The sequence below is a fragment of the Agelaius tricolor genome, unplaced genomic scaffold (assembly GCF_023055355.1).
Source record: "Agelaius tricolor isolate 1412-34295 unplaced genomic scaffold, bAgeTri1.0.p SCAF_54, whole genome shotgun sequence".
Lineage (NCBI taxonomy): Eukaryota > Metazoa > Chordata > Aves > Passeriformes > Icteridae > Agelaius > Agelaius tricolor.
In genome coordinates this window covers 214,958-238,411 of record NW_027269314.1, presented here as the reverse complement: position 1 = coordinate 238,411, position 23,454 = coordinate 214,958, and the positions used below count along the sequence as shown (strand labels likewise).

The 23,454-nt window shown below is 40.7% G+C and overlaps 1 protein-coding gene across 1 annotated transcript in view; it reads left to right on the top strand.

Annotated features, from left to right (window-relative positions):
* Positions 1-429: 429 nt before the first annotated feature.
* DNAAF9 (dynein axonemal assembly factor 9) overlaps positions 430-23,454 on the top strand; it is a 77,831-nt gene continuing 54,806 nt past the window's right edge. Inside the window, exons 1-4 of the mRNA XM_071455831.1 lie at positions 430-583; positions 12,386-12,465; positions 19,282-19,401; positions 20,215-20,339. Coding sequence (XP_071311932.1) covers positions 501-583; positions 12,386-12,465; positions 19,282-19,401; positions 20,215-20,339 — 408 coding nt within the window. The 5' untranslated portion in view covers positions 430-500. The remainder of the gene's footprint in view (positions 584-12,385; positions 12,466-19,281; positions 19,402-20,214; positions 20,340-23,454) is intronic.

Sequence of the window (23,454 nt, the reverse complement as noted above, 5' to 3'; positions counted from 1 at the left end):
CCTTGTCCCCCTCCCCGGGGTCTCAGGGGGTCTCAAGGGTTCCTTGTCCCCTCTCCCCGTGGTCTCAGGGGGTCTCCGGGTCCCCTGTTCCCCTCCCTGACATCGGACGAGCCCACGCCCCATCGTGGGGGGGGGGGGACGGGACATCAGCAGCGGTGGGGGCTGGACGCGCCCAAGAGCGAGCGGGGGGGCGTGAGGGGTGTGTGAGCAGGGGGCTGGACTTGGACGAGCCCATTCCTGCCGGAGGGGTGAACAACCTCATCCTCGCTATGTTCACTCCCAGCTAGGGCCGCTATCCAAGAATTCACAACCGCACTTCCTGCGAGAGGAGAAAAAACTCAGGATAAATCCAGCGCGGACAGAAAAGCTGGCAGCGGAGGGAGCAGTGCGGGTGTGCCATATCCTTTCCCCCCCCGAGCCGAGTGGTGCGCGCGGCGCGGGGCGGGGCGCAGGGCCGCAGTGGCGGAGCCGCCCCGTCGCTCGGGCGCATCGCGGTCGCCATGGCGCTGTGCGGCCGCTCCGCGCTCCTCCCGCCGCCCCCGCGACACCGGCCCCGGCCCCGAGCCCCGGGGCCCTTCGTCAGGTACCGGAGGGGACAGCGGGGAAGGCGAGGAGAGGGGTGACAGCCAGCGCCAGGGCTGCGCTGAAGGGGCTGTGGGGTGGGGAAGGGGTGTGCGGGGTGGGGGTCTGTTGGAGGGGCGCTGAAAGGGGAATCTGGAGGGTTTTGATGAATTTAGAAGGAATTTGATGTGCGAGCAGCTGAGGTTTTCACAGCCGTGGCCCTGCTTGTGGAGGAAATAGCGTTAAACGCCGGGTCGGGGGCGTTGGGGTGCGAGGGATGGGGAGCGCAGCGCTTTGGAGGCGCTGGAATAGAGGGGATGGGGAGAGGTTTTAAGCCTTAGGATGGGGTCTTGAGGGGTTTGATGTGGGAGAATTTGGGGTGTTCGCAGAGCTGAGGGTGATGATTTGGGGTTACAATAGGGTTTCACACCTATTGGAGGTGTTGTGGGAAGGATGGGGGTGGGACAGAAGGGAGGGGGCATTCATGAGAGGTTTTCCGGCACTGATCTCTGCGGGTGTTGCGGGCGGATTTGGGATCATTAAAGGGATTTGGGGGGCTGCAGCTGCATGTGAGGGGCTGGGAAGGAGAAGGAAAGCATTGGCCGTGCTGGGGACAGGTAGATTTGGCAGGTGGCTGCCGGGAGGGAGGTACAGGACGGCAGACAGGGCCCTGATGTGACCTTGTGGATGGAGGGATTGTCACAAGCAGAATCCTGCAGAGGAGGAGGATGTGTGGGTGAGGAGCAGCAGGACATCCCAGGGGGCTTGGAGCAGGGCTGCTGTGCACAGAGTGGCTTTGGGGTTGTGTTTCTGTAGGGGATAAACCTGAGACTGGTTTGGGAGAGGTCAGCATGGGCTATCTTGGCAATAAAAGAAAAAAAAAAAGGCAGGAAAAGTGAATTTTAGTGTAGGGATAGCTGAGGTTTGGGAGGGGCTGAGGGATTATGGAGAGAAAGAAGAAGTTGTATTTGTGTCGGGGGGGTTTGTGGATACAAAGGTAATAAAATTTCCTGAGCTCTGAAAATATGTTGGGTAGGGCTTGACAGGAGCTGGGGTGTGGGGACATGTGAGATGGTGGCATTGGCTCTGTGGGAGCTCAGGTGTCAGCTCAGGTATCCTTAGGTTGCCAGAGCTCTGTTTCCTTTTGGAGACTTAAAGTGCACCCATGTGTATGATGCTGCAGCCCATTATTTAAATGGTTTGAATAGAGGAAACGGCCTCGAGGTGTGCCAGGAGAGGTTTAGGTTGGATATTAAGAAATATTTCCCTGCTGGGAGGATTGTCCAGCACTGGAATAGGCTGCCCAGGGCAGTGGTGGAGTGGGTAGAAATTTAAAAAGCAGTTAAAAACCATTTTTGTGGTGCTTGGTGACGAGGTTTAATGGTGGCTTTGGCAGTGCTGGGGTAACAGTTGGACTCGGTGGTCTTGGAGAGCTTTTCCAGCCAAAATGATTCCATGATTCTGTTTTCTGGTACCACGAAGGACAACCCAGGAACTGAAGTGCTTGATGCTTTCAATAGTTCCAGCACAATACATGGAAGTATTCAGCAGTGGGAAGCCAGATAATCGGGGAAGGGAGACCTTGCACGTGAATTGCAGACAAACACTTGGCCAAGCTACCTGGCTCTGTGCTTGCTGGAGATTTTCAATTAAAAAACAAACAAACAGCGAAACCAAACAGCTTTTTATCTAAAGCTCAAGAAGGGAACAAAAGCATTTTCACTTTTTGGAGGATTTGCCAGTGAAATGAGGAACTCTGCTGTGAGAGAGAGAGAGAAATGGAGGTTGTTCTGCTTGCTTGAAACACGTGAGCACGGCTGGTTATGTTCCCTCTCTCCCTTTCTGAATTGAAAATAAGGCAGAAGGAAAAGTGACCTTTTCAAATAATCTTTTTCACTGAATAAATTAATATTAATTATTTAGAAAGAGCTTGGTATTTTTTTTAGAGCTGTAAAGTATCTAAAAATTCATGATGGGTAACGAAATGCCAAGATGGTTAAAAAAAAAAATGCTGAAAGAGAAAATGGTTTCCACTCAAGCCTTCCTCTTCCTGAGTGATTTTTGTAATCTGAGACCCTGTTTTAGAGTTGTCATGAGAACATTCAGACTCTGAACATATGCAAGCTTTTGAGATGCAGCCAGCAACTGTAATTTGGTGCATTTGTAGGAGCCATGTCATCTGTTAATTTTTTTTCCTCCTTGACATTCATTCTTGTGCAGTTCTTTTTTAAATTTTTTTTTTTTTATTGTCAGGCCAGATGGAGGCCAGTGTTTGCAATAAATTTCCCAGGCAGTCAGCAGATAGCAGGCAGTTAATAAAAATAACTTAAAACAAAACAATCTGTTACCCTCCCCCGCCACCCCCAAGCTCCCAAACAGGAATGGAAAAATTCTTCAGACTATATAAAGACTAGAGAAAGGGCCAGAGATAATTCTTGGAGTTCTTCCACATACTTGAGAGTCTTGGTCTGCCATGTGGCACCTTGGGAGCTGGTGACCCTCAGCATTGTAACAAGGAAAGAATGGGTTTGCAAATAGAAAGAAAAAAATCCCTTAAGTAAGAGAGGAGGGCTGCCCAAAAAAGGGGAAGTGTTTTTGGGAGGTGATGTCATCTTTCCTGTGTTTGGTGGGGAGTGAGTGTTTTCCTTGTGAATGCAGGCATTTCTGAACAAAAATCCTATGAAGTGCTTGTTTTAAATATCTGCATCAGGAAATTAATGCAGATTTGTTCTGTTTCAGAGCACTCTGCACCCACCCAATCTGAATTACCTTTATGTAAAACAGAGTAAGCAAATCCTCATTATTCATTATCCATGGTGCTAACATAATACAGATGAGTTCTCACCATGTGTCCATGTGGGGAAATGCAAAATGAGTCCTTGGGTTAATTTTTCTGTTGTCTCTTCCTCTGTGCTTACCATTCTCCTGCTCTGTTGTTAATCCCATCGTGGTTAAATATGTGTTTATTTTTTTTTTTTCCATGAGTGGGGTATTTGGGAGCACGGGACCAAAGAGTTGTTGTGGTTTCCCAAGCAGTTTTTGTAGGGGACTTGTCTGTGATGAAAGATTAACAAATTTTTCTGTGCCTGTGTGTTCCTTATGTAATTATGCTGAGGTTCAGGATTTTGTAAGAGCACAGTTGCACTGGAATTATTATTTTTTTTTTAAAGAATGTGCTGAATTTTAGCAATGCAAAGATACAGCTGATTTAACTTGAAGGAAAAAAAGAGAAACAACCCCCATTCCTTGAATATGGATGATTTTCTGCCACCTCAGGGAAATAAGAATGCTTAGGGTCTACTACAGTGAGAATTGAGGGGTGTGGAACCATTTGCTTGATGGGAATAAAGAGGAAGAAGGGAAATTTGCCAGGGGAGGAGCAGAGCTATGGTGTGGATCTTTCAGCTGGAATTCTCCCTTTGTGATCATCTCAGCATCTGATTTGGAGCTCTGTGCCCACGTGGCTGCAGAGGTTCTGGCCCAGGAACGAGCCCTGAAGGTGATTTTAGTCTTGAGGCACTGAAAATCAGCTTTGATTTCTGCCCAAGTGCCAGGCAGTGCCCTGTCCTTTTAATCAGAGTGAATGATGGCAGAATAATCACCCTGGAGCTGCTGCCCTTTGTCACCTTTTTCAATTATTGCCATTTTCTCAGCTGATAATTTTTTTTGGAAGGGAATAGTTGATGCTCTCCATAATGTGCTGCAGCATAAGAAAATGAAAATACAGACATGGTGTTTGTAATTCAACCTGTTAAACAGAGAGAACATCAAGGCTGAGGGGCAACCCATCATTTATAAATATCCTCCAAAAGTTTGTGATTGTGCAGAATGACATCAGGCAGTTCCACATGTTTAGTAAGGAGAGATTCAGGCTTGTTCCTATGAGCTTTGAGGTCTCTGGATTTGATCCTATAAATGCACACAAAATTAAAATTGATCTATCTATGTCCATTTTTTTCCTCACTGTTCCTAAAAAATTACTTGATGTCCTATTTATAATCAAGATCCCTAAGCAAATTTCTCTCCCTATGCAGAGAAATTTGCAAAATAGGTGGAAAATTGACATGTATTTTAAGGTGGATGAATGTTGTCTTTTACAAGTGCCAAGCAGTGAAAGAGTTATTTTGAAATCAATGAAATTCTGAGAGTCTTTAGCTCAATCTGACTTCTGGTGTCTGTTTTCACAGCTACAGTGAGGTGGGGATAATGTCAGACTGTGGGAAATCCAGGAAAATCCTGGACTCTTAATACAAGCAAACATTTCTGATAGAAATCATCAGGTCAACAAAAGACTCAAGAAATAAAAACTTGATTTTTTCAGGGACTAAAATGGAAACAGATGTTCACAACAGCATTAACAAGAATTGAGACTTGGGAGAAAAAAAAAACCCTGTAATTTATCATTCTATTTAATTTATTTATTTATGGTAAATTGGGCTGTTAATGGTAAAACCGTTGACTTTGGTGGGATCTGTTCAAGGTGAGGATTTCTCCTGATGTGGGGATATCTCTGATTTTCCCTGGCTTCCATCCAGCCTCGGCCACGTGGGGCTTTTTAGGGCTGCCAAGCCTTTGTGGGGGAGGAGCAAAACATCTGCCAAGAGGAGGTGAAACGCGGGGAAAGCAGCGAAATTTCAGCCTTTGTCAGCTGAATTGGGCACAGTGAAACACAGCTGCAACCTGCCAGGCTGTGGGAATCCTCTGGGAATTGGGAATCCACCAGGAATTGGGAATCCAGCCCTGCCAGGCTGTGGGAATCTTCTGGGAATGGGGAATCCACTGGGAATTGGGAATCCAGCCCTGGCAGGCTGTGGGAATCCACTGGGAATTGGGAATCCACCCCTGCCAGGCTGTGGGAATCCACTAGGAATTGGGAATCCAGCCCTGCCAGGCTGTGGGAATCCTCTGGGAATGGGGAATTCACTGGGAATTGGGAATCCACCCCTGCCAGGCTGTGGGAATCCTCTGGGAATTGGGAATTCACTGGGAATTGGGAATCCAGCCCTGCCAGGCTGTGGGAATCCACTGGGAATTGGGAATCCACCCCTGCCAGGCTGTGGGAATCCTCTGGGAATTGGGAATCCAGCCCTGCCAGGCTGTGGGAATCCTCTGGGAATTGGGAATCCACTGGGAATTGGGAATCCACCCCTGCCAGGCTGTGGGAATCCACTGGGAATTGGGAATCCAGCCCTGCCAGGCTGTGGGAATCCACTGGAAATTGGGAATCCAGTGGGAATTGGGAATCCAGCCCTGCCAGGCTGTGGGAATCCTCTGGGAATTGGGAATCCACCAGGAATTGGGAATCCAGCCCTGCCAGGCTGTGGGAATCCTCTGGGAATTGGGAAATCACTGGGAATTGGGAATCCACCCCTGGCAGGCTGTGGGAATCCTCTGGGAATTGGGAATCCACCAGAAATTGGGAATCCAGCCCTGCCAGGCTGTGGGAATCCAGATGAAATTGGGAATCCACATGAAATTGGGAATTCACTGGGAATTGGGAATCCACCCCTGCCAGGCTGTGGGAATCCTCTGGGAATTGGGAATCCAACCCTGCCAGGCTGTGGGAATCCACTGGAAATTGGGAATCCAGTGGGAATTGGGAATCCTCTGGGAATTGGGAAATCACTGGGAATTGGGAATCCACCCCTGCCAGGCTGTGGGAATCCTCTGGAAACTGGGAATTCACTGGGAATTGGGAATCCAGTGGGAATTGGGAATCCTCTGGGAACTGGGAAATCACTGGGAATTGGGAATCCTTTGGGAATCCTCTGGGAATTGGGAATCCTCAGGGAACTGGGAAATCACTGGGAATTTGGAATCCTTTGGGAATCCTCTGGGAATTTGGGAATCCAGCCCTGCCAGGCTGTGGGAATCCTCTGGGAATTGGGAATCCACCAGGAATCCCAATCTGGGGATTCTCAGCTTCTTTTTCTGCCTCTGTCAAGGTGGGGATTGAAGGCACTTGATGGTGTTTTGTGTTCCAGTTTAAATCTTTATTATTTTTTATTTATATTACAAGTCCTGAGTTCTACAGCATTCATGTAACAAGGCATAAAATGGCTCACTGTCTTTTGTTACAAGGTGTTTTAAGGCTAAACTATCCAATTAAGAAATGACACCTACATTATTTTGATTTTTAACCCAATAACTGATCACTCATGTCTGACAATGTGGATTTTTCTGTCCAATTACAAAATATCACCCAAACCCATGGAGAAGGTGAAGAAGAACAAGCAGCCACCGCCCTAAAACCTCCATCTTGTTTTTTATATATATATTACTGTATTCTAAAACTTGAAACTCCAAGTTTTCCATCCTGATATTATATATTATATATTATATATTATATATTATATATTATATATTATATATTATATATTATATATTATATATTATATATTATATATTATATATTATATATTATATATTATATATTATATTATATATGATGCAATATACAATATATAGTATATAATATATTATATAATATATGATATACAATATATAATATATAATGTATAACATATTATATGATATATGATATATGATATATGATATATAATATATAATGTATTATATACAATATAATATATAATATATAATATATAATATATAATATATAATATATAATATATAATGTATATTGTATATTGTATATTGTATATTGTATATTAATTATATATTATATATTACACACTCCTATATTATATTATATTTTAGAGACTTCTAATCAAATTACACACCCAGAATCCCAGTGCTATCAGTCAATTTTGGAAACCTTCACCATGGGCTTAGGTCAAATAGAATATTTTCTTGTGGGTCTGTGCCCTTCAGCACAGAAATTTAAAATTCTCAGCATCCAGGATTCCAACAGGGATCAATGCTGGTGGTGCTGCCTCAGTTCTGGATTACCACGTCAAGAAAAGGCAGCTTGCACTCAGGTTAAATCCAGCCAGCAGCCAGGGGAAAAAGCATTGTGGGAGAAGAAACAAGATGGAAATTCAAGCACCATGTGGCTTTCTTGAGGAAATGGATTTGTTCTTTGTGATTGAGAAAGGCACAGTTGTTAATATTCTCTTTATTTGCCAACAGACGTGCCTTGCAGCGCCGTGGCTGTTACCAAGCTGTGACAGGCTGCCTGTTGTAAAGCGAGCTGCTTTGCATAATTAGTGTGAAGACGTGAACAGATGAGCACTAATTCTTAGAAGTTAATGATTGTCAATTATCTCCCCCTTTTTTTCTTCTGGATCTAGTCCAAGATTAGTGGAATATCAAGTACCTCAAGGTACAGTTCCTTAATTGGCCCAAGCACACTTTATTGCCAGCTGTCACCCCAAAATGTGGCTTTGCTTTTTGACCTGCCTCAATCAGCAGTCAGGTCAGCTTGCTGCTGTTTGAAAGCATTATTTTCTTTTTAATTCCTGGGCTGGAGGTTGTTTGGATCCATAAGCTGATCTGACCTGACACATGGCTTCCAGGTCGTTAGTGCAGACACAAAGGGGGTGAGGAGGCTGAGACTGTCCCTTGCAGAGCCAGGAGATTTTATCCTGCCTTAAACCCACAGAGAAATCCCAGCTTCTGCTCAAAAATGGTGCAAAAATTCCCACTTCACCTATTTCAACTTCTTACCTGCTCCAGAAGTTGCCTCATAGGTGCATAAATAACTTCCAGCTCTTGTCTTGCCCAAATCTTGTTGGAATCCAGGATTTTGGAGCTTCCTTAGGACCATGTTTGCAAACACACCTATATTTTTGGTTTTTTCAGCAGCAGGTTCTTTAGGTTTAACTGTGGTTATGTAGATGGTGGATCCAGAGCCACAGCTTCCAGGGAAGCATCCCAAGGCCCACAGGTTGGTGTGGAGGTTGTTTCCTTTTGAATTTGTGCTGCTGGAGCAAAATGAAAAGGAGTGCTTGTTTTGGAGATGGGAAAAGTCATGGATTTTTGTTCCCAGGACAGTCTTTTTGTTTTTGGCAGATGACTGTTTAATGTGAAATCCAAGAAAATGCCTTTATTTTCCCCACTCTGACTTTATACACAGTTTAGCCTGTATTGTTTCAAAGCATGTTGTAAGAATTCTAATTATTCTCTTCCCTATTTCTGAATGGCATCTTTCTTCAGGCACACAGCTCTTCTGTGTTTAGTGTCAGCCTTTGAATATAATGATTTATCCACACTTGAAATGACATTGAAAATTTTTCTGTGAAGGAGCTTTTTCAAAGAATTCTCTCATTCTCTCACTTCTTAAATAAGGCAAGGAAAAATATTCTGCTAAATGTCTGTTTAATATTAAGAATGAAAGAAATATCTTTATTGGACGTAACATCTTACTGTGAAATAATGAATGTATAATTTGCTGTGTGCAAATTACACATTTTATGTCATGACACACAGCACTGACAAGCAGATTTACCTGGCAGAAATGTTTTAGCAGCTTAATCTGAGATCTTTAAGTATTTTTAAGGGCTGCACCAAAGTTATAATTTATTTGAAAAATAATGAACATAATTCAAGGAGAGTAAAATTGCTAACCTAAAAAGCTAAAATAAGGAAGGAAATGCCCAACCTGTGAGGATTCTCCTCCCCCAATTCTTCTTCCCTTTTTCTGCCCAGCACTTGAACTGATCAGAAAATGCTTCCCCAGAGCTCAAGAAGACAAAAACCTCATTTATTTTGCTTTCTCTGCTCTGGTCTTCTTGCACAGGCCCATAGCACTACGTCTTTTAAATGATAAATGTGTTTTTTTGGGTCACTCTTGTGTGGGAGCCTTTGAAATTAAAATTTAAATATCTTAGGAATAGCTAACCTTGTTTCATAGGTAATGCTTTTTAATAAAATGGAAGAAGCCTTTCCCCATGAGTTTCCATAGTTGTTCTTTGTCAAATTGAGTTCTAACCATTTTTCTATAAGTGATCAGTACAGGTAGGGGGAGAAATGGTGAGAAAATCAAGGTGTGTGTTGCTGCTCTGTTTGTAATGCATAAGAAGTTCTAAAAATGTTACAGGTCTTAAAAACCTGTTTTTGTCTGGAGAATTAACTTTGCCTTCCCTGTTGACATGAGTAGCAAAAGAATAATTGCATCTTGTTTTTGAGGAGCTGAAGGAAAATCTCCTTCGTGTGCCCTCAGCATTTTTTCCTGTTGACTGTTTCTTTCCTCACTTTGAGCAGGAACAGGAACATGCATCCTCTGATATGGAAAATGTTTTATTAAAAATCACTCAGGGAGCTGCTTGCTGTGTCAGTGCAGAAGGCCTTGGACATACTTCTTCTCCTTTCAATTTGTCCTTCAGATCCTTTCAGAAATCATGGAAATAATTCCTTTGCAGGCAGGTCAAGAAGCGTTTTGAGAAGGATTTCAATTATGGACAGCTTTGTACAAAAAGTTGCTTTCATGTTTTTGGTTTTTTTTTTCACAGAGGCTCCAGCAATCCTGCAGCTGCTCCTCAAATAACTGTGGGCTTGTGTAATTTGTGTTGCTGTTTCCATACCAACAAATGAAATAAGTCCAATTTGTGCCCACAGTGAAGAGTCTGGGGATTTTTTTTTCTGCTCTTTATCTCGTGATATGGGAAGTATAAAAAGATGAGCTCTGAAGAGCTTGGAGTGAATCATCTGTCAGCCAGCTGCTCTGGGCTCCTGTTTAATGATGGGATGGAAATTTGCCAGAATAAGATAAAAAATAATTTTGTGTAGCTGTGAGATTCAGGTTTAGGTGAGGTTTGAAAGAATGACTAATTAGGAGTTGTTTAAATGTGCAGCATAAAGTTCAGTGTGGAGTTCCTGGCATCACCCATGTGGGCAAACATCTGATTGTACCTGATTAAGTCTTTGCTGTCATCAGGGGCTTTAATTTCTGTTTCCATATCTAAGAGTGGATTAAAATATCCATCCATCCATCCATCATCCATCCATCCATCATCCATCCATCCATCCATCCATCCATCCATCATCCATCCATCCATCCATCATCCATCCATCCATCCATCATCCATCCATCCCTCCATCCATCCATCCATCATCCATCCATCATCCATCCATCATCCATCCATTATCCATCCATCATCCATTCCTCATCCATCCATCCATCCATCCATCCATCCATCCATCATCCATCTATCCCTCCATCCATCCATCCATCCATCATCCATCCATCCATCCATCCATCATCCATCCATCCATCATCCATCCATCATCCATCCATCATCCATCCATCCATCCATCCATCCATCCATCCATCCATCCATCCATCAATCCATCCATCATCCATCCATCATCCATCCATCATCCATCCATCCATCCATCCATCCATCCATCCATCATCCATCCATCCATCCATCAATCAATCCATCCATCAATCAATCCATCCATCATCCATCCATCCATCATCCATCCATCCATCCATCCATCCATCATCCATCCATCCATCCATCCATCCATCCATCATCCATCCATCCATCATCCATCCATCCATCATCCATCCATCATCCATCCATCATCCATCCATCCATCCATCATCCATCCATCATCCATCCATCATCCATCCATCCATCCATCCATCCAATATAAATTGAAATATTCCAGATAAAAAGAACAATTGAGGGATTCAGAACTGAAACATTTGACCTAAAAAGGGATAAAATAAATGCTGGGCACTGCAGTGACATTGTGCTTCCCATGGAAATATCTCCAAATGAAGTGTTGTCTGTCCTTTGTCACTGATGTTTGAATTTCACTTAGATTTGCCATAATGGAAACCTTTCATGTGCATTCCTTCTTTCAGAAAAAGTAGAGCATAATAATTGTACTATTGCTGAAAAGACCTATTTGCTTTTTTACTTGGCTAAAGTAATGCTGAAAATAGAAATATTTGACCTTCCTTTATTGTTTGTTTGAACTGCTCATAAATTTAGCTCTGTTTGAGTGTTTCTGTGAGAGACATTTGTTTCCTGGAGCTGAGCAGCTCATATAAACAAGTCTATAAACAAGAAATCCCATTCAGTAATATCAACAGTGAAATTTCTTGTCTTTTATCTGTGTTTAAACAAACTCCCAGAATGTTGCCTGCAAGCACAAATTGTGTTGCTCTCTGTGTGGCTGTTGTAGCTGAAAGATGCATATTGGGCAACTGAATTAAAATTTATATAATGAACTTTTCACTTTGATTATAAAAAATCTGGCTGTTGCAGATGGAATTTTTGCCTGGTTTAAAGATAAATATTGGACAGCTGAATTAAAATTTGTGTAATAAATGACTAATTTTGATGGTAAAAAACCTCAGCAATACTTGGCATTGTTCCATTTCTCTTTTCAATATTTGAATTGATGATCTTGGAGGTCTTTTCCAACCATAATGATTCTCCTGATGGTGCTGGAGGTGCCAAAATCTTTTACCAAATTTTTTCCCAAACTGTTTTCCAAACTTTTTCCCAGACTGTTGGGATATTGGTGCAGCCGTGGCCCCTTCTGATGTTACTTTGTTTTTTCTTCTCTGACAGAAAAGGGAATTTCTGCTGGCCAGGTGGGAGCCAACCTGAGCAGCAATTTTTGCCAGGTTGGAGATTAACAGAGCTCATGGGTTTAAGGAATAGTTAAAATTCCTGTCTTCTCTCAGTGCTGTGGACTTCATCTTTTAGTGGGCAAAAATAATCAGGAATGGCTTGATTTAAGGTCCATATCTCAAGGGAAAAAAAAAAAACCCAAATTGAAGTGTGTCCATTTACTTTCAGTAACAAAGAAAACAAAGCTGGGTCAGCTCTTCAGCCTCCCAGTTTGACATTTCACAGCAGTGACCTTGAGGACAAATTCTCTTTTTTTTTTTTTTTTGCAGCTGCAGCCGCCTCCGAAATATTCAGAGTATTTTGACACAGAGCAGCAAATCTCAGCCTGATGGAATCCTCTGCATTTTAGGTTAGTGTTACAATTTTTGTTCTCGTTGTGCTGATAAAGATACCACGAGTTTCAGAAAGAAGAAATTCATCTTGTTGCTGCAAACCCCAGCCTGGTTTCTCAGCTGATGTTACACTCTCTTCTCCCTAAACAATTCTTCATTCTGTTTACTAATTTTGAGCAAAGAATTTTCAACAGTGGCCTAATAAACCTGGAAAGCAGTTAGGAGTTAAATGTTAAAAATTCATGTGGTTTCAGTGCTTTATTTCATCTGGGATTAGGAGAAAAGGGCAGCAGGAAATAAAAGTGCACGTGCAAGTGTTCTGTGGGAAAACAACAGGGGTTTTGTATTGCTTTAATACCATTTCAGTGATTCTTATTTCATATTATATAATCAGTGTCAAGATCTTAAAGGAAAAATGCAGACATTATGATTGAAAACTTCAGTCCTTAGAGAAAAGGACTGAGGAGTAATTGTTTAAATCATATATTGCAGTTAAATAGCAGAAATGGGATGTAGCCCTAAAGAAGCTCTGTGTAGGAAGTGATACCACAGTCTGGGTTTTAGGGTTTATTCTGTTTTTTAATGATGTAGCAGGAGAACTTAAAGCTCATTTACTGGACCACAGCATAAAATTTATAAATAGATATAGAGATGTCACCCTGTTCTTCTAAAGTTCTTCTAAGCCTTCTAATGTTTACATTTTTGTAATGGAGTTTCTCACGTACATTTCATGTAAAGAATGATTGTTTTGCATTCCTTTCTAGAAGAGGAGGGAATTGATGGATTGTTAGTTTGACCAGTGTGGTTAGAGAGGTGGCAATTCCATTCTCCAATCCATGGTCACTTTTGGAATTCTATAAATATCAAGGTCCAGAAATAAATGTACTTTTTTTAACCTTAAACATCTCAGCATTTGAGTGTCATTCATTTAGTGTTGTATTATGACATATATATAATTATATATATAAATAGATATCTATTAAATAGCTGATTTATAATAGATAATAATTTATAAAATGTATAAATATGAAGTGTTAACTGTACATGACCCTGCATTCTCTGGGGTAAGAGGTTAAGTCTCTGACTAAGTAGTAACTGTACAGCCAGAAGCTCTGTGAGGTCACTGTGTCAGCCTTCCAGTGAAACTTAATCATACAGGATAAACTCCTTGGTTTCTGCCTTTGCTGCTAATTTAACTCCATAAAACATGTTAACTAATGGTGACACTGCAGTATTTTTTAATTATTGTGAACTCTGAGACTGCAGAAAGTCCCAGGTAAGGAACAGTCGCTGAAAACATGGCCCAGCTTTAAGGAGAGCAGAGGAATTGCTGTGTGTAATCCTCAGTGTTGTGTGGAGGATTTCATTCTCTTCAGAAGAACACACCTCTTCAAAAATTCCATCATGAGGTATGGAAATGTGGGAGGTGTGTTTTGTTGGGAGATTTGTGCTTTGCCCTGATCTCTCAGCACCCACAATGGGACTCTTGTCTGCTCTGGCCTGGCTCCTGTAGCCTGCAGAATTTCTGGCATAACTTGCACGAAACAGGCATGTCACTGTTGTAAATGCATTAAATCTGTCATCAAACACAAGCTTCTGATGACAAAATCCATGTAGTTTACATCCTCTTGACTTGTGTGGAAAGTGGATACTCACAACTAAGGTTTTTTACAGGCAGTGCATGTTCTGTGTTACTTGGCTGCTTTTCATGGCCTGCAGTTAATGCAGTTCCCTCACCTCAACTTCAGCTTCATATTGGTCTGGGAGATAAAACCAGAATAAACTTCCAGAGCTTTTCTTCAAGTTCATTAATATTTGTACTGAAATTAAACCCAGCATTGTGAGAGCCCAGAGAGAGATGAAAATTGACCCACTGTTGATACAAGCATTTAAATGGAGTTACAGCTGATTTTTAAAAAAGAATCCTCTAATCTGATTTTGAAGGGCTTGCATGGTGACATTCCTGCATTCTTTGCTGGGGAGGAAAGGCCTCACAGCTGACAAGAAAAAGGAATTTGGGGGTTGGCAGTCAAATGGCTTTAAAAAGCTGTCATGTCTCAGCTGAGTGTGTTGCTGATCAAACTGATCTACTTAAATTATACTGGAAATTATTTTCTATGATAATGGTGTTTCTTGGCATCTTAGCTTTCAGCAGGGATTTGCAGCTCCTGGTTCAGTTGCTGTGATTTCTGTGAGCAGGGGGTGTCTGTAGCTACTGGAGCTGTAGCTGCTCTGATTGTGGATTAAATTGTTTCACCATTCACCTCAGCTGAGCTGCATTTTTGCAAATATTGATATTTATTTTCTATTCTCCTCAAAGAGTGTGGGGATAATTTCGAGGCTTTCCAGTATTTATTCTAATTTGGTTCTGTTCACATATTGCTTTTTTAGATTATAAATAATCTAGGTGATTTATTTAGATCATATATATAATATAAATATATATTAGCTATATAATCGAAATATATAATATATATAAGTATAACATGATATGAAATATATAATTATATAATACGATTATATATTTTATAATAAAAATACATAATAGATAAAATTATATATTAAAATATTTAATAGATAAAATTATATATTAAAATATATAGTATATATTATTATATATGTAATTGAAATATATAATATATAATGCATATAATTATAATATTATATAATACATATAATATAATTATGGTATGTTATATATGATTATTATATATCAAATATGGTATATTATATATTTAGATGATATATAATCTAAATAGATAATATATAATATATATAATTATAATATGCTATGAAATATAGAATCATATAATACTATTATATATTTTATAATCAAAATATATAATATATAAAATTATACATTAAAATATTTAATAGGTAAAATTATATATTAAAATATATAATATATATGATTATATATGTAATTGAAATATATACTATATAATGCATATAATTATCATATTATATAATACATATAATTATGGTAAGTTATATATGATATATATTAAATATGGTATATATTTAGACGATATATAATCTAAATAGATAATATATAATCTATAAAGTAGAATATATTTCTAGAATGTATTTATATGATATATTTATATAATATATATAATGTAAATAACGAATCTAGATTATTTATAATCTAAAAAAAGCAATATGTGAACAGAACCAACCAAGATAGTGTTCACATAATCTTTTTTAGGTTATTTTTTCTCCATTATCTCCATCTCACACAGAGCTCTCCCTGCTGGGGTTCTCCACATTCTGAGAACCTTTAGCCCATCACTCTCATTGTTCATCCCATTCCCTTTCCAAACAGAGATTTTTAAATGATTACTCAGCAGCAATTCCAGAATTTTGTTGCTTTTGGGCCAATATCTGAAGATAATGCGTCCATTCCCTCCATCCTCTCCCTCCTGCTGTCCCCAGGTGCATTTTGCATCCCTGGGTATCTCACACCCACTTGATTTTATCCAGCAGACAGATTTCCCCCCCTGCATTTGGCCAGAATGCTTTTGTGAAAAATGCATATTACATGGTTGGCTCTTTGTAAATATTAAAATGGTCATGTTGGAAAGTTATGTTGTATTAATCTCTTTTTAAGTAGTGTGGTAAATAGAGTTTTTAGGCTATAGCATAATATTAAAATAGAATTTATGTGATGTAAGAGACTTTTTTGTAACTGACCCAAGACATGGAAAAGATAACCAAGGAATTCTTCTCATTGTCCTCTCTGGATGGAGATACAACAGGATTCCAAGGACAGAATTACTGCCTCCTTATTGGGAAGGCCCAGACTCCAGGGAACCAAGGCCATTTACAAGAGGAAGGAGGAAAGTTGACAATAAACAGAAAAATCCTCAGTTTGAAAGAAATTTTTGCATCATGTATGAGATATATGAATATGCAACAGGCTATTGCTTTTAAGGGTTAATCCTTTGTTAGAGAGCTCTGCTTTTTGGGGCTTAGTGCTCAGGGAGCATCTGTAGAGATCCATAATTCTTTGCTTTTATTGTCCAAACTCTGATTGCCCAAATTCTTTTTAATTACCATTCTTATATCTATTTTATTACTCTTAAACTTTTACAATTTTAAAACAAACGATTGGCTTTTTTCACACTTTCTGCCAGTTTAACAACCCGAATGGGCTCTCTGAGGGGCCGCTGAGCCCTGCCTGGGGAGCAGAGCAGGAGCCTCAGGCTCAGCCTGACTCAGGGTGTGCTCACAGCCCTGGCCCGGGCTGGGGACAGGAGGGGGAGTTCCAAACTCCCAGCTCAGCTGGAGACAGGCGTCGGGCTTTCCTAATGAATGGCCTTGCCCATTGTTCTGGGGAGGACTCCTGATATGCTCTTATCTTGGTCATTGTTTCGTTTCCTGTTTGTTTTCTGCTAGCTGTATCTGTTCCTTTAACTCCGTATGTTGCTGTGGAATAGCACTGAAGTCTCAGTGTGAAAGCTCCTGTCTGGACAGGATACTTGAAAGGCCCAAGTAAACCACAAATTCCAAATATTCTGCAGAATTCGTGGTTTTATGGTAAACAATTACCTTCCCTCTGTGGCTGTCAGTGCTCTTCAAGCAGTAAATTCACCCATGTCCTCTATTATAAGAGTTAAATTTGTCAGCTGTCCCCCTTTAAGATCTTTTGTTTTCTCTTCCCCTCCTTCTGTCATTAACTGAAAAAGCAGAGGTTTGACATTTGGTTTGGAAGATCTTCCCTTCTCTAAGCTGCTGTACCCAGATAAAATCTCAAACTCTTCAAGTGATGGTGACATCAACTTTTTTTTTTTTTTTTTTTTTTAAAGTGGGGGTAGTTTCTCATTTTTCTTCTGATCTTCCAGAAATTAGAATCACAGAATCATAGAATAGTTTAGATTGAAGGGACCTTAAAGCAGTTCCAGCTTGGTGCCATGGCCAGGGACACCTTCCACTGTCCCAAGTGGCTCCAAGCCCCATCCAGCCTGACCTTGGACACTGCCAGAGATCCAGGGGCAGCCACAGCTGTGCCAGGGCCTCCCCACCCTCCCAGGGAACAATTCCTTCCCAATCTCTCATCCATCCCTGCCCTCTGCTACTGGGGAACCATTCCCTGTGTCCTGTCCCTCCTTCCCTTGTCCCAAGTCCCTCTCCAGCTCTCCTGGAGCCCCTTTCACAGTGGAAGGGGCTTTGAGATCTTGCTGGAACCTTCTCTTTTCCAGCTCTTTCAGTCTGTCTGTGCCAGATTATTTATTGCTCCTCTGAGCCCTCAGAAGGTGCCTCAGTTAGGCAGGTAATCAGTGGAACAGATTATCCTCAGGGGATTGTGTGTGCTCACTTCCCAAGGCTGCAGCTGATTCCATCGAAGTGGAGTTTCCTAAAACAATGGAACAGTTTCTTCCTGAAAGAAGAGAGTTTTCTTGTTTGTAACTAAAATCCCACATAGGCACAAGGGGCTTTGCAGCTATATTTGTATGTTGAGTCCCACTGAATTCCAGATTACATTGGTGTGCCTGCTTTCATGGGGCTGAAAATATAAATAAAATAGAGGGACACCTATGAATGAAAGATCAGAAACAGCAGGAGAATGAGGATTCCAAGATTTATGGCTGGAAAAAAAAAAAACCTTTGAGGGCTGAGAAAGCTGGGATAGATGTGAGGCAGCTTTCCACCAAATCTCAGATACCTTGGAGTACATGGGAGCTACCAAAGTTACTGGGCAAACAAAGAGTTTGTTAAGGTGTGGGATTCAGTAGCTGGATGCAGACACATCATCTGGTTAGCACCCTAAAGCTGAAACATAACATGAAAAAGGAGCATAAACAGGAGAACCTGAGGTTTGTTCCAATTTTTGCCAAGTTCAGGTGACTCTTGACTGGTTTGGTTTCCAGTTCAAGTGCTCAGACTCAGATGTTCAGGCCATGTCATTACATTATCAATGTCCTGATCTCTCTTTTAGCAGTGCTAAGAAATCCTATTTTGTTGGCAGCCATCTCACTGTATCCTAATGTAATGAATCCAAATTTGTTGGCAAGGATTCCACTGAATTCTAATATAACTTGGTAGGAAAATTTGCCATAAGAGGAGTTTTTTTGGCAGTCAGGACTGGTGAGCTCTGTGAAATGTGGGTGGCAAGGATGCTGCTTTTTGTGCACTTGTATTTGTTTGAAAAAACTGGGTTTATTACATTAGAATTATGACTCTGACTGTCATCCAGAGGGATGAAGATTGATGAAAATAGTTTCTAAATCTGTGACCTCATTCCTTTCTTCTTGAATTTATCTTCTATCTCTTCATGCTCCAGATCTTCAGTTGTTTTCATTTAATTTTCCCAAGAACCAGGAAAGGTTTCCTTGGAAGCTCTTTGTGCTCCATATTTTTTGTCAGAACATCTTTTTCACAATTTGTCACAAGTCTGCAGTGGCTCTCTGGTGACTCAGGGATTGCTCTATAACACTGATAAGATAATGTTTAATCATGTACTCTAAAGCAGGAGATTTGGGTCACAGGATTAGTTTGTTAGGAAGCTTCAATCAAGAACATATTAATTAGAATGCATCCTGCATCCAGACAGATGTTTGAATGACTAGAAAAAACAGAAATTTGAATGCAGAAAACAATATATTTAATTTTTTTAAGGAATACTCATGGATTTAGGTTAAAAGGGGGAGGTCAGCATGTGGCAGTGATCTTGCAAAATCTCCTTTTCCCCTACCCTGTTCTCTCAGTGTGTTCAGTTGAGGAGTTGAGTTCATACTCCTGCTTTAAAGCTTAATAAATTGAGGAAGAAAATAAACTTTTCAGGTGTGCAGTGTTGGGACACACAGCAATTCTCCTGTGGTTTTGCTTTTCAGGGATAGACAGTCGATACAATGAAGGGTGCAGAGAGCTGGCAAATTATCTGCTCTTTGGTTTGTACAACCAGAACAACAATGACTTTGAAAGGACAGGTTTTCCTGAGGAAGTTCTGGATGGTGAGTAATGTTCTCAACATTTTTTACCTCTTCTGGACAGAAGATGAGCAGAAAAAGGGACATACAAAAAAAAAAAAGAAAAAAAAATAAAGGTCATTAAGTCTCAAGTTGTCTGTATATGCCTGAAAATACCTTCTTAGAAACAATGCTGAAGGACTCATTTTTAAACATAAAAAGATAAATTGTGGAGCATAAAACATATGAAATATATCTCAAATGTTGTAAACTTACACAATTACAGCCCATTAGTTCAGTCAATGTGTGTAGGTACATGTTATTAATATTATGTGATCACACCTCTGCACTTCTGAAATACTTGAGCTCTTTTTTATTTCACCACATTGACTCACCTTTGTCACACTTGGAATGTGGCCAGTCCCTGGGATCCCAGCTTGTTCTTCTTCCCTTATTTGCATGAAACTTTTGGTTGTTGGCCGTGGTGTTGATAGTTTTTCATTGAAGCAGCTCTGATGTAACGTCAGGCAGGAGCAGCTGGAGTTTAGAGTTCTGGAAGTGCTCTGGGAAGGCTCATCCTGAGCCTCTGGACTGCACAAAGGACAGGCTGATGCAAGTTCTGTGCAAGCCTTGGGAATCCCCCCCAGATTTCTGGAACAGTTACAAGTGCTCTTGTGCTTGGAACTCTCTGTGGCTGCCAACTGCTCCTTCTGCTTGTTTAAAAGAAATCAGGAGTTGCATTCAGATAGCTGAACAATTTTCTTTTTTAATGAGGTGCATAATAGAAAAAATGTTTTCTCTCCAGTTTCTCTTGTGTGTGGAGTCCTGATGCTGGAATATTTGTTGTGCTTGTTGCAGATATAATCATATTAATAAAACCTGACAGTGTTCATCTGTACTGCAACCCTGTGAATTACAATCATCTTTTACCCTATGTGGCACACTGGAGGAACTTGCATTTCCACTGTCTGACTGAAAATGAGGTGAGTGAAAAGTGAATGCACACAAGATTTGCTAATGAACTTGTTAATGAACTGATCCTTAAAGTGAAACTTTTAAAAACATTCTTTCCAGAAGTCTTTTCTTCTCTTTCCTCCTCAGCAGGGGAATGATATGTGTGTACATCTGGGTATTAATCATTTGCTAAAGTGTGCAACAAGAATATGTTGTCAATACTTTCATTTGTTGGAGTGTGAGGACAAATTGCTCCTCTCTCCCACTAATTGCTGTTGTTTTGACCTGAGTCAGTGATCTTTTAATGAGAAAAAAAAATGTGGGTTGTGAAAAATGCAAAATGTGAATCAGGTATCACAGTCAACGCTGAGATTTCCCACATCAAAGCAAAAGCAATGTTTGCATTGGCTGCCAATACTTTTAGAATATTAGGAAAGATGGGCTTAGTAAGTCCTTTAAAAGAAAGAAACTTCATTATGTATTTTCACTATTTTAACTATTAAATCTGTCTTGTTGAGAGCTGTTGACCTCACTTCCCCTACATCCCATGACTGATGCGAGTTTCATCTTGAACTTAAAAGTCAAAGTATTCTACAAAAAGCCCATTTATTGTTGTGAAGTATTTTTAGAGGAGTGAAAAATGAAAATACTCTTTGTCTGGGTGTAGAATAAGGACCTTTTCATTCCAGTGGAGACTGGAAATGCTTCTTCCTCCATTGAGTTCTGTGTAGTTCCTTTTCTAAGTCAGAATTGTTCTGAATTCTGCAGGGAGTGGGTTTGGAGCCTGTGGTGGGGAGTGAAGCTGGTGGAAAAAGGAGTGGCAAAGTCAGGGAGAGAAACTTTCTGTTCTCTTGAGTTTCCAGCTTGGAAGTGATGGGGCTTACAATAGACTGATTGTGTTTTTATGTGTCTGGTTGATTAGATCACAGAATTAGGAAATAATTCAGATTACAAGGGACCTCTGGAGATCATCTTGTCCAAGCTCCTGCTTCAGTGCTGAGATCAGATCAGATTTCTCAAGGCTTTTTTGCAGCTGGGTGTTGAAAGCATCCAAGGATGACTGCAGAACCTCTGCTGGCTGCCTGCTGCATTTTCCCACTGTCTTCCTAGTGAAAAAGTGTTTCCTTTTGTCAAACCCAAACCTGATTGTTTTAAATCAAAGCTTTTCTCATCACCACTGTGGAGAGCCTGACTTCACCATCTCAGTAATATTTCGGTGGGTTTGGGGTGCAGATATTGAGCAAGCCTGGATCTCTCCTCCTGGGACAAGTGCTGCATCCCACTGATTGTGGTGGCCCTCCACTGATCTTGCTCCAAAGTTTATAAATCCCTTGTCCATGGATCCCAACATTTGGTGTGGATACAATTCCAGGAGTGCAGCAGAAAGGGATAATTCTTGTTAGGCTAGAACAGCTGAGCTCCAGGTTAAAACATGCCCCAGCAAAACCTGAAGCCTGGCTTCACAAGGCTTCTTTGTTGCCAAAATCCTTGCTGGAAAGGCAAATCTGATGCTGGGAGAACATTTGCACTTTGGAATCAGGAGCAGAGAAGTTCTTACCACACAGTTGCCAGTGCAGCTGCAATCTCAGCTCTTGAATTTTAAGCTTCATCTGCTTATGGGCTTTGATATGATTTATTGTGGTAAAGAACCTTAATCACACAGTGTTGCCTTGAGAAAAATGATGTAACTGGCAAGGTGAACCCATGTGCCTTGTTCTTTGTGGAAATGAGGGGAAAGGTTTGGTTTTGGAAGCTGAAAATACAGTTCTACTTCATTGCTGTTTGGTGTGAGTGAGCTGAGCACTTCCAGTCACATTCCCAATGTATAAAAATTGCCAGTTTCTTAGATTACTGCTGAAAGACAAACAGAACCTTGCTGTGTCAGGCTTTAAGTGCATCCTGTTTACAGGAGAATTGCCTGCAGTGACTTTTAAGCACTTACTTTAGTAATAGAAATAACTTCATAAAAATGAAACCAAAAAAGCACAAGAAATTTAGAAATAAATAAAGCAGTGCTGTACCTGGCTCTGGCAAAACACAAAGCTTCTCCTTCCTACTTGCTTTAACTAGACCACAGGAATTTAGGAGAATAGCCTAGTTATTGGGTAAAAAATATCCCCTATTACTAAAAAAATGCCCATGTTCAAAGTGGCCAAATAGGATAAAATACAGAAATTTGCTGTAGTAAATTTTGGGGTACCACAGTTGAACTGGCTGCCGCAGCAGATTGTGAGCAAGCCTTTAGCATCTTGCCAAAACCCAACTTCTTGTTCCAATGACATTTTTAAGTCTTGAGAAACTGGCAGTTGTTTGGGGCTTGGCTTTGAGCTGCAGCTTTGATCTGACTTCATGGGATTGAAGGAGGAACACACCACAAAGGAGCTGGGGCTGCAGCCTAAATTCAGGCTTGGCTTAAAAGAACTTGTCCTTAAAAGAAATGTGTTGGGTGTACCCTGAAGCTCACAAGGAGTTCATAATCATGTCATTTGCCTTGATAAGAAGCTCAGAGCATTGCCCATAAAAATAAAATAAAATAAAATAACATAGGCAAAACACCTCTGCCTTCTGATCTTGCTCCAGAAAACGAGTGGCTCTTGAAGAAGGCAGCAGGGCTAAAGCTGTTGGTTCCAGACTTGCTGCTAAACTGCTTTTCAGCTCCAAGTCAGTGTGTTTGCAGCTTTGTGTTCTGTTAGAAAAATGACTTTAGTGTGATTTGTCTCTCCAGTCTGGTTTTTATGCTTTTCTGGGTTAGGATATTTGCTCTTCAGTCTGCTCAAGTCTTCAGACAGTGTTGCAGGAGGGTTTTTCCTCTTCTTGCCTCTTTCTTTTCTTGAAATTCACCTCTCCCTCAGACCAAAACTGGTTCTCCTTGCCTGATCTGTGACCTGGGGCTTATTCTGTCATTGATTTTCCTTGCTCAGTGCTGTTTAGCTGGTAATACAGTATCTTATTTTAATTTTTTTCCCCTCAGTGGCACGTTTTTCGTGGCACATCTGTTGGTATCCTCACAATGACTTTTATCTTTCAAATCTAGCTGTTGAAAGACTTCACTGAAAGCTGAAAATAAAGTCTATAATTATGCCTTCATATGTCATGATTAAAAACCTTGCTTTGAAGTTTGACTTTTTTTCCCATTTCCATTGG